Source organism: Chiloscyllium plagiosum, chromosome 4 (genome assembly GCF_004010195.1).
Source record: "Chiloscyllium plagiosum isolate BGI_BamShark_2017 chromosome 4, ASM401019v2, whole genome shotgun sequence".
In the NCBI taxonomy this organism is placed as follows: domain Eukaryota; kingdom Metazoa; phylum Chordata; class Chondrichthyes; order Orectolobiformes; family Hemiscylliidae; genus Chiloscyllium; species Chiloscyllium plagiosum.
Window position 1 is genome coordinate 54,806,002 of NC_057713.1, and position 12,040 is coordinate 54,818,041.

Consider the following 12,040-nt stretch of genomic DNA (forward strand, 5'->3'; position numbering starts at 1 on the left):
ACCCATACTCCTACATTTACCCCTTCACCTAACACTACGGACAATTTAGCATGGTCAATTCACCTAACCTGCACATTTTTGGATTGTGGGAGGAAACCGGAGCACCCGGAGGAAACCCAAGCAGACACTGGGAGAATGTGCAAACTCCACACAGTCAGTAGCCTGAGGCGGGAATTGAACCCGGGTCTCTGGCGCTGTGAGGCAGCAGTGCCACCGTGCCGCCAACGCGCCCAATTGAATCAACATTGCCCTAGATTATTACTTGTAAGACTTTTTTCACCACTGAGGTTAAACTGAGTGGCTTTTTGTTGTAGCCTTTCTTTTGAACGTGTGCAATGCTCTAGTTCTCTGCATACCATATCAGAAAGGAGAGTTGAAGCAAAGTAGCAGAACAGAGACATGGAGCCATTTGCTGATCTGAAAAGGAATCCAGGCATTAAGGCAATGGAGCTTTTCTGAAGTGCTAAGTGAGAACTGTGTATATCTTTACTAAGGAAGTTAATACTGTCAAGGTTATAGTGAAAGAGGAAATAACTAAGATGCTAGAGAAGCTCAAATGTGATGAATAGTAGTAGAAAAGCTGACTACTTGAAGCTGTTATGTCACCAGGATATAATGGAACGTCTTTGCTTGCACAATTTGCACTCTTGCTTTCCTTAGTATCCTTGGGTGTGTTAGATCTTCTGCTTGAGGACATCTACTCTCCAACACCAATCATCTACATAAATAGTGCCTTTTATGCTCCTTTCTTTGCTTTCTCAGCTTACATAATTGCCCTATTCCGTGGATGTTTTGTATCCAATCAGTGATATATTGCTACTTTCAGATTATTGCCTGAACCAGTTATGAAATGGGTAATTAAAATCAACTTCTTAATGTGTCAATTGTAGTGCCTCAAGTTTTTTGAGAATTGTTTAATTTAATTTGAATCCCCGTTCTGCAATTTGACATGACTTTTACATGTGAAATAGTTTGTGTTTTAAGTTGTAATTGGCTGTCAGTAGTGTTGAATTAGATTGAATGAATGAATGAAATGTTAAAGTTAAAAATTTAAGTGCAAGTATATCACTGTAGTAGCTTATGAACTCAGAGACATCTTGAGGACTGTGAGCCTTTTGCTTCATAAATAAATTATAAGCCACCACAGAATCTAATTAGCTGAGCTTTAGCTGGCAGATGTAAATGGTTTAGATTATGGAACGATTACAATTTCCTATTTTGAAGTAACTCTAGTTGTTGTATGGAGTACCATAATCTCTCAGCTACTCTTTCTCTCCCCACCCTCCCCCAATTTATCTCACCATCTCCTCTGCTCCGGGCCTCATTCCTGATGAAGGACTTTTGCCTGAAATGTAGATTCTTCTGCTCCTCGGATGTTGCCTGGCCTGCTGTGCTTTTCCAGCACTACACTCTTGACTAGAATAAAAATATGTTTAACACAAGCAGTTGAGAAATTATCTAAGGCACTTGATCCAATGACCTGACTGAGAATTCAACAAATTTCTTTCAATAAAGTAACAGCAAATTAATCACTAAGGCGTGAAGGTTCAGAAGTCAAATTTGCATCTGTCTTATTGACAAGCATTTGAAGCTAATGTTTTTGTCTTTCAAGTTTCTCAATTTTATTTTGATGGAGAAAATGTGCTGAGATTTATGTGATGCGTTGGAGGGATGGCCTTCTGAATTAGCATTATTTCTATCTTAATACACCACTTCGAGAGTAAAACTTATTGTTCTGAAAGGCTCTGTATGAAATGTCATAACGACTTCCAGCTGCTCCAAAATAATAAGTCCTCTGATGCTAAGCTGCATAACGGGTATTTAGGGATGTACAAGCAGTACTTGCCCTTACTCACCTTGTAGGAGCTAATTTAATAGTAAAAGTTTGAAGTTGAGAATGAAAAAGGATATATTAACTGATGTTTGTAAACACTTTTTCAACTTAAGAATTGTTTTTAATTGAATAAAGTGTAAAGTAATTTGGTTAATTTGTAGTCAACAGTTAAATACTTTGTTAAAAGCTACTCTCGGTCTTTTTTTTGTTCCAACCTACCTCACGAGAAGCAGGTTTGTCCAAAATATGGTATCCAGATTTTGTATTCTAACTTTCCACTGAGTGACATATTTGAAATGTATGTCTCTTCAATCCTTTTTGTCAAAAGGCAATAACACAAAGGTATGTGGGCCCTCCCAAGTTTTAAAGATACTCTCTTCCTTTGTTTCTTCCATCTCCACCTCAATTAGCAAAAGCTGTTTCACCCACTAACTCAACAGCCTTATGGAATTGTCCTCTTGCTTTGATATTAATGTTGCTTTCACTAAAAAAAATCATAATTCGGTATGTCTTTCAACAAAAAAAAAGTGCTACTGTGTTGTAAGATACAAATGTTCTGTTTGACAGAATTAAAAATGTACAGGCTATGTCATCTTGAACTAAATTATTGTTGAAAATAGGTCAGCAAGATCACTTGCATGAAATAATTACATGAAGATCAAGTTGGCCTCAGCTGGATGTGCTCTCCATGGAGATGAGGCCCATCATTCTGATTATTTTAAACAGTACAGATTACAGATTAGTTTTACTACAAAATTTCACATTTTGAAGTAGACCCTTTGAAGCTGAAATTGGTCACGTTAAATCTGACAATTTTTTTTGGTGTGAGCAGTTTAACAAATGATCTGTTAGTTCATACTTGGAAATCAGAAATATTTTAATTTTCATGAGTTGGCATGCAATATTTTAGATTTCAGCTTGTATTTACTGCTAAAAGAATTTCTGTGACACTGAACTGCTCTCTATATTGCTTTTTTTAAAACAGTACAAAAATGCTGGTGTAATTGAGCTGGAAGCTTGTGTAAAGGCAGTTAGGGTGCTTGCTGTTCAGAAGAGAAGCATGGAGGCTTCTGAGTTCCTTCAGAATGCTGTGTACATCAATCTTGGCCAGGTAAGGGTTTCTCATCAAAATATTTTTGTGATAATCCTACAATTTAACTATTATTAAATAATTTTGAGTTATAGGTGGTGAGTAGCATATTGATGTTGTTACTGGATGATTACTTCAGAGGTCTAGACTAATAAGTCAGTGTTGTGGAAACTCAACTGATCGATTCATCCTTCAGATGTCTGGCCCAAAATAAGTGACTGCAGAACCACACAATGTGGTTGTGCCTTCTGAGATGGTCTTGCTTGCCAATCATTTTAATCAAACTGCAAGGAAGTCTATAATGAGAATAAAACTAGATGGACTACTTGGCATCAGTTGAGACACCATTTTTATAAGGGGATACGTAGTGGTTCCGACAGATTCTCCCTTGCTAAAATCTGATAACTTCTGTCAAATTGGGAGAGTTGTCCCTCAAACTTGGCAAACTTGTGTCCTTGACAGCCTGTATCAGTCATACTGCTCCATCACCATTCCTGGATATATTCTGTGCCCCTGACTGAATAGAATCACTACAATAAGAAGAGAGTGACCTTGGGTCATCACTGTTGAACCCAGACTGTATTAAGTCTTGGCATCAGATCAAACTTAACTGACCACCCATAAGGCACTGCGGGCTTTTATCAGAGTTGTGTTCAGTCACAATTTGTAATTTCATGACTGAGCATGTCCTTCACTCTACTGTCACCATCAAGTCAGGGACAAACCCTGTCTGTGTTAAGTGGGTATGTCAAGAACAGTATTGATCATATCTAAAGTTGAGGTACTAATGACCAAGTCACAATATAGTATCATAGGAATACTGAACAGTGAGAGCAACATGTTGAAGACCAAGAGCAAAGCAATACCAAATGATCAAAGTAGAACTCTGCATTTGAGATGGAGACACAAGAAACATTCTATTTTCAGTGATGGTATAGCCGAGCACATCAGTGCAAAAGACTGGCTGCAGATAGTTGCAAATATTGACCCTGCATAGAGAGCGAATGATCCATCTCCATGTTCCCGAATGTACCTGCTGAAATGAAATTCAAGTTGTCAAATATTTTGAGTAATTCCATGTGGTGGCAAAAAGTGGCTGAAGATAACTGCCTACAGCAAAAGCTGGAGTATGAAGGTAGGGCATTCAAAAGGCTGAGAGTATTGTCAATAGCATGTGCAGCAAAGAGCTCATCAGCAGGCTAAGACTCTGTGTGCAAGTAGGGATTAGCTGACCACTGGATAGAGTAGGAGAATGAGATAGGTAGTCCAGAAATCCCCTGGCCCTTCCCTTGCAAAACGCATACATTGTTTTGTATACTACTGTGGGGACATGGTCTCTTGGAGGAAAGTAGCAACAGCCAAACGCATTGCACTAAAGTTGGCTGTGCTGCACAGAAGACAAGAAGTAGGTTTGGGTAGGCTGTAGTATTTGGGGATTCAATAGTAAGGGGAACAGATAGACATTTCTATGGCCACAAATGAGTTTGTGATGGTATGTGGTAAGGGTCAGGGATGTCACTAGGCATTTTGGAGTGCGAGTGTGAACAGCCAGTGGTCATGGTACACAATGGTACCAATGACATCGTGCATTTCATCTCTACTCCGCCTGACTCTAGCCAGCCATGTTTTGAATAATTGCAGAAATCAAAGATGTCATGCTAACAGCAAGAAAGGATGCAAAACTGTGTCTTTATTCTTAATTTTCAGTATAAAATGCAGTACAGCATTTACCCATCTACATCAGCCTTTTCTTTGTTTAAGTCTAAAAAAACTCCCAACAGTTCATGCTTCCAGTCTGGCAGGCAAAGAACTGAAGTAACACAACTGAAATCTTGAGATAATGTTTAGATTTTATTGAATTTAAAAAACTACAAAAACAGATGAGGTCCTGAAAGCAGAATATAGGAAGTTAGGAAGCAAGTTTAAAAATTAGGAACTCCAAAGTAATTTCAAGATTGCTTCTTGTGCCAGTTAGACTTCACCTGACGAAGGAGCAGTGCTCCAAAAGCTTGTGATTTCAAATAAACCTGATGGACAATAATGTGATACCATGTGACTTCTGACTTCATTCATCTCGATCCAACACCAACACCAATATCAGAGTGGATATATCAGATGAAAAATGTGGATGGAGAGATGGTGCAAGGTGGGGGTTTCAGATTCCTGAGATATAGGTACTCCTTCTGGGGGAAGGTGGAACCAATTGCACCTGGCGAGGCTGGAACTGATGCTCCAGGGGAGTATTGCTACTGCTATTGGGGAAAGTTTAAACTAAAATGGCAGTGGGATGGTAAACTAACTGGGAGATGCTGGGGGGGGGGGGGGGGGAGAGAAGGGATGGCAAAAAAAATAAGATAAGTGATAGGCAGAGAATTCAAGCCACAGTGCTAAGTGGTAAATAAGACTAAAAATGTTCAGAAAATGTGACTTAATGCAATGTCTGAATGCTTGGGGCATTGACAAGAAAGTGAATGAATTAGTGTCTCAAATATAAATGGATATTATCTAGTTAGATCAAAATCGTTTCTGAATTAACACAGTAGTTCCATTTGTGTTCGACCTTGCGTTATAAGAAAATCATGCAATAGCTGCACCTTTTAAAGTAATGTGGCTGGAATAGCACTATAGCCAATACAGGTAAGGAAAATTTGCATTCTACAACTAATGGTCTAAATTCTTCAATGGCGTTAAAGCTGATTTGTGTTGAATAAACAATTGTTAAGGTAGAACCAATTGTACAGAGCATGAGGTTGTAGGGCAACTTGGAATGGGTACAGTATATTCGGGGTATTGAGATTTTAGGAAGGAGAGAGGAAAATGAGGTGGGTAAGCATTTTTGCTTAAGTAAGCATCAGTGCATTAATGAGGAAAAAAGTATGAGCTGCCTTGAATGGAATCTGGTTTAAGATTAGGATAATGAGAGGCTGAAAACAATAATGATATTGTATACAGACCCCCAAACTACAGTAGTAATGTTGTGGAAGGCATTAAATGTGAAATTTGAGCAGCAAGCCATGAAGGTGCAGCTGTAATTATCAGTCTGTTTCGGTGTTGCTGCAATCTAGTCTCTCTTCACTCTGATACTCCAGTGGAAAGTAACCAAGTTCTATTTCCTTCGAAGACAAGCCATTCCTTCTAAGCATATTAATTTGTTATTCTCTTTTAGACCTGTAATGGCATTTACAACATCCCTTTTAAATAAGGAGACCAAAACTGCTCAGTGTTCAAGACGTAACCTCAACAATACTTGAAGCATAACATCTTTGTTCAGTTTGGTTGTCCTTAGAGAAGAGGATCTATCTACAAATTTAGCTAGCATGCCTTGCACTGCCTTCATAAAAGTCACACAATTGTGAAAAGCCCCTGCAAAGATCTCTGTGGTACTCCATTTAGAATGGATTGTATGACAAAAAGATCAATTTAAACATACGTTCTTTGCTAGCTAGCCAATCACTGACTCATTTGTGCTTATGCTTTGCCTTCTACATGTGTTTCTACTTTATGCAATAGCCTTTTTATGTGGCACCTTGTCACATGCTTTTTAGAAATCAATGTGCAGAAGGTCTACAGGTTCTACTTGTTCCACAGCGCATGTTAATCCTTCAAAGCCTCCAAACTGGCTAAATGTAATTTTCTTGTAACCATGCTGACTGGCCTTGATTGCCTTCAGTCTTTAAGCTTTCAATTGTAGCCTCCTGAATTGATTCTCTAATACCTTCCCCATGACAGACATTAAACTTTCCAGCTGTTGTTTTCTGCTTCTGCCTTTTGTGATTAGAAGAATAATGTTTGCTCCTCTCCAGTCTGATGGAATTTTTAGAATCAAATGAATTTTGGAAAACTTACACTAATGCACCTTGTTAGCAACTCACAAGGCCACAGGATGGAATCGCTCAGGACCCAGAGACTTGAGCCCACAGCTTCACCAGTTTGCTCAATGTCACCTCCATTGTTCTTCTTTACCATCCATCTTCTAATTAACAGCTATTACTCGGGTGTTTATTTTGTTTGCTTTAGAGTAGTGATAGAAGCAAAGTATTTGTTTAATTTCGAACTCCATTTTGTACATATAAATACTTGATAGAACTTAAGGATGGCTAAAAGGGATATTGCACTCATCAAAGCTATGACATAACTAGATCTCATTTTCAAGTCTGTTTTTTTTTTGCTTGCTAATTAGGTATTGTTTATTAAGCTGAAAATGTGTTGCTGGAAAAGCGCAGCAGGTCAGGCAGCATCCAGGGAACAGGAGAATCGACGTTTTGGGCATAGGCCCTTCTTGAAGAAGGGCTTATGCCCGAAACGTCGATTCTCCTGTTCCCTGGATGCTGCCTGACCTGCTGCGCATTTTCAGCTCTGATCTCCAGCATCTGCAGACCTCACTTTCTCCTATTGTTTATTAAGGCTTGTATTCTCCTAGAGCAAAGAAAATCAACCCAATGATGTTCATTTACCTTACAGGCAATATAGACATAACTGAAATTGTCTAAATATAAGTCTAAATGATAGCTTTCTTTTTAAATTGAAGTTCATTCTTGTAACTAGATCCAGGTTTAGATAGACTGAGAAGAGGGTGCTGATTATGCAGTAATGGGCATGAAGATGCTGCAATGACTATAAATTGGCAATCTTAATTCTCAGACCAGGCGGATTCTGATTTGTCAGGACATGCATCTAGGGATACAGCAGTGTTTGGCTATCTCCATGACCCTTTTTTCAGGAAAAGGTTCAATGTACAGTTCATGTCTACATATAGCAGGTTTCTAAGTATATATTTCTATGGCTTCCAGCACAAGCAAATGCATCTCCATGAGGCCTAGGAGCAGAAGCAGGCTATATAGCCCACTGAGTCTGCTCCATCATTCAATGAGATTATGGCTGATCTGAATCCTCAACTTCTCTTTTCCACCTCTTCCCCAATTCCCTTGTTTTCCTTATTGATTTAAAAATCTGCTTTTCTCAGCCTTGAATGTACTTAATGGCCCATCCTTAACAGCCATCTACAGTAACCTCTAAAATTAAATTTCTTCTCATCTGTCTTAGGTGAGTGACCCTCTTATTCTGAGATGTCCTGTGGTCCTAGACTGTCCCCAAGGGGAAACTATCTTTCTGCATCTACTCTGGCATGTCCCTTAAGAATCTTGTATGCTTTTAGAAGTTTGGCTTTCATTCTTCTAAACTCTTGAGTACAGGCCCATCCTCCTCACTCTCTCACACACACACAGAGAGAGAGAGAGTCTCTCCATACCCAGAATCAATCGAGTGAACCTTCTCTGGGTTGACTCCAGTGCCAGCAGACCTTTTGCTAGATAAGGGATTATGCTTCACAGTATTCCACTCTGGTCTGACAAGTGCCTTGTACAGTTTTAGCAAACCTTCCCAATTTCTATACTCTACTCCCTTTGAAATAGAGGCCGACATTCTTTTTGCCTTCCCGATTACTAGCTGAATTCTGTCTGCTACATTTTTGTTTTGTGCAGGAAGATTCCTTTTTGTGTTGTAGCTTTGTGTAATCTTTCTCCATTTGAATAATACTACTTTATTCTGACATGATATATCCCTTCTCCCAAGTTTTGGCCCACTTAATATATCTGTGTCATTCTGCTGATTTCTGTATCATCCCTTTGCCTTCCCACCTCTGTGTCATCAGCAAACTTGCGTATTGTACAGTTACTTTGCTAATCTGAGGCATAAATATATGTAAAAAATGTATATGCTCCAGCACTGATCCTTGTGTCACTTCAATAGTTAGTGCTAGTTTGAAAATGCCAATCACGCCTCCACCACCACCACCAAAATGCCAACTCTATGCTCTAATACTAAGCTTATCCTTTCTCCAGGCAAATATATTTCCTCCAGCACTATAGACCTTTACCTTAAGTAGCCTTGTGTGGTACCTTATCAAGCCCCTTCTGAAAATCACTGCTTTCCCATTATATATAAAACCATATGTTTAGCTTTTCCCTTGTCAGGAATGGTTTCCCTTTCATGAAGCTATGCTGATTTTGCTTGATCATATTATATATGTCTAAATGCTCTGCTATTACATGCTGCCTTATAAACATTTTCCAAGTTACAGGTATTATGGTAACTCGTGGTCTCTAATTTTTTTTTTGTCTCCGTAACTGGTCTATGAGACACCTTTTAAAGTTTTCAAATCTTCTGGGACTTTTCGATAATATAAAGATTCTTGGAAGATTACTACCACTGCATCCATTATCTTAGTAGCTACTTTTAATATCCTAATCTGCATCCGATCAGGCCTGGGAGTATATCAATTTTTAGTCCCATTAGTTTCCCTATACTTTTTTCTTTATTGATGTTTATTGTATTTTTTTTCTTTTCCTTTTTGTCCTTGATTATTTAGTACTTTTAGAATGCTATTCGTATCCTCTGCCATGAGCACTGATGCCAAATATTCATTCAAGTCCTCTGCCGTTTCCTGGTTCCCCTTAATTTGTTTCTCGAAGGTGCCTAACATTCCTTTCTCTTTTGGTATATTTAACTTATTGGTGTCCATCATGGCATGACTTGCAAATTTGTACTCGAGGTTTGTCTTCTCCCACTTTACTAATGCTTTGGTTGTTTTTTTGTTGGTTTGTCAGGCTTAGCACCAATGTTTGCCATGTTTTTTCTTTCAATTTTGACACTACCCTCCTTCTTTGGTTAACCATGGATGCTTATTCACATTCTGGAATCCTCCTTTCTGGGTGGCACGGTGGCTCAGTGGTTAGCATTGCTCCCTCACAGTGCCAGGGACCCAGGTTCAAGTCCAGTCTCTGGTGACTGTCTGTGTGGAGTTTGCACATTCTCCCCTAACCTGCGTGGGTTTCCTCCGGGTACTCTGGTTTTCTCCCACATTCCGAAGATATGTGGATTAGGTGGATTGGCCATGTTAAATTGCCCATAGTGTTCAGGGATGAGTAGGTTGGGTGCATTAGTCAGGGGTAGATCTAGGGTAGGGGGGGATGGTTCTACGTGGGTTACTCTTTGGAGGGTCGGTGTGGACTTGTTGGGGTGAATGAACTGTTTCTACACTGTAGGGATTCTATGATTCTTCAATGGAATATATCATGGCTGTGAGTCCTGAACTAGCTTCTTAGGAGTTTACCATTTTTTCTCCACCATCTTAGCTGTTAAGCTACTTTCTTCGTTCAATCCAGCCTGCTCTGCCCTCATTCCTTTATAATAATGCTTATTTAAGCTTAGCATTGGTGTTTCTGATCCAATTTCCTCCCACTTAAATTGGATGATGAATGCTAAATTCAGTGTTTTGATCATTTTTTCAGAGGGGAATTTTTAAATCAGACATCATCTCTTAAACTTTCCTTATTACATATCACCACAAAATAGCTTGACCTTTTGTCAGATCCACAGCATGATGTTTTAGGAAATATTATGAGTACACTTGATGAACTCATGCCTGTTGCTACCTCTGTCAGTCTGGCTTACATCTGTATGACGATTGAAGTCATCCATGATTAAATACTGCCTTTTTTATATGCCTTGATTATCTCCTATTTTTTTTTTTCTCTATTCCACTGTATAGCTACAGTCGAGGTCTATGGGCCAGAGTCTCTTCCCTTTCACTTCACCCACGTGGATTCTACAGCATTTCATCCAAGATGATTTCTTGCTATCCTCTTTATTGCATTCTGTGTTAACCATTCTATCCCATCGCGCTTTCATTGTTGTCTGTCCTTTCCAAGTCTCATACCTCTGAATATTTAGTTCCCAGCTTTATTGTCTTTGTAACCATGTCTGTGTAATAGCTGTAAGATTGTACCTATTTGCCTGCAATTGTGCTGTAAATTCGTTTATTTGTTCTAATTATGACACATTAAAGAACCACTAATTTTACCTTTTTACTATATCCCGCTCATTCGATTTACTGTCTTATTTAATGTTTGCATGCGTAACCCCTTCCTGTTCCAGTGTGACCTGGCTGATCTTATTTTGATTTCTGATATATCTCTTACTCTGCATGATTTAATAAATGGTTTCTAATAACAGAATCACATCTAATTGTAGGTGTACTATTGAGTCTTGCATGCGTGGGCTAATTCAGCATCAATGACATTGTCAACTGCAAATGGTCAAAGGGAGAAGTTGTCTGATGCCATCTATGAGTTGTTGGGGCAAATGGCCTACATACCTGGCATCTCACCAGCATTGAAGTTCATGCTGCATTTCTTAGATGGTAAAATGTCCTTCTTGACAGCAGCCTTCTGTATTCCAGAAGGTATGCCAAAAATTTGAACTGCAGGTGAAGCTGGCTGTTTGCATTCCTAAGACACAGTAAATCTGAGGCGTTTTCTCTACTAATGCTATATTAAGGCTCCTGCACTGCTGCCCTCTTGAATCCTTTCAGAAAAAAATAGGTATCACATTGATGGACAATCATTGAGACCTGTTTAACATTCAATGAAAACAATGACTTGTTACTTCAGTTGGCTATTAAACTTAAATTAAAATACATTTCCTCAAGTTAAACTTAGCTACAGTTATAGATGGGCCAGTAGTTTCAATTAGGAAATAAAAACTTTTTAATTTTTGTAGCTCTTCTGTTCAGTACTTGGGAATATTCTTGAGTTTGTTCAATTTTAGTTTTCTTAAAATTATGCTGCCAAACATGGTAAAGCTATTTGATCATGTTTTCTTTGAAATTACTCTGATTAAATCTCTGATGGCTAACTCTCTGAAAGTAAGGAGTTTGTCCTCATGCATGAGTTCAATTTAGATGCACCTTCATCCCACACCAAGTGGGAAGAGTTATTTGTTGACTTTAAATACCTTTTTATTCTCAGCTCTTCTACCACAAACCAGCATGCATTATGGATGCTGAGGATTTGAAAAGATGCCAAGCTGATCAACGACATAAATAACGGAGGTTTTCTTTTTAAAACATACATAAATATATATTTATGGCTGTGTTACAAGGCTTCTCAGCCAATTCGGAGATACAAATCTGTTAGTCTGATAATGGGACTGGAATTGTCATTTTTGATGTGTATGATTATATATATATAAAATGCATGCTGTTCTTAATGATCCAAATTTGTACTCATTGGACCTGTTGCCCGACATGACTGCTCAGATCTGCTCAAGCAAGTTTA

General features: G+C 38.7%; 1 protein-coding gene across 1 annotated transcript in view; it reads left to right on the forward strand.

The window, feature by feature from the left end:
* The window catches only part of trappc9 (trafficking protein particle complex subunit 9), a 598,494-nt gene that overhangs the window by 50,666 nt on the left and 535,788 nt on the right, over nt 1–12,040 (forward strand). The window contains exon 7 of the mRNA XM_043689331.1: nt 2,820–2,945. Coding sequence (XP_043545266.1) covers nt 2,820–2,945 — 126 coding nt within the window. The remainder of the gene's footprint in view (nt 1–2,819; nt 2,946–12,040) is intronic.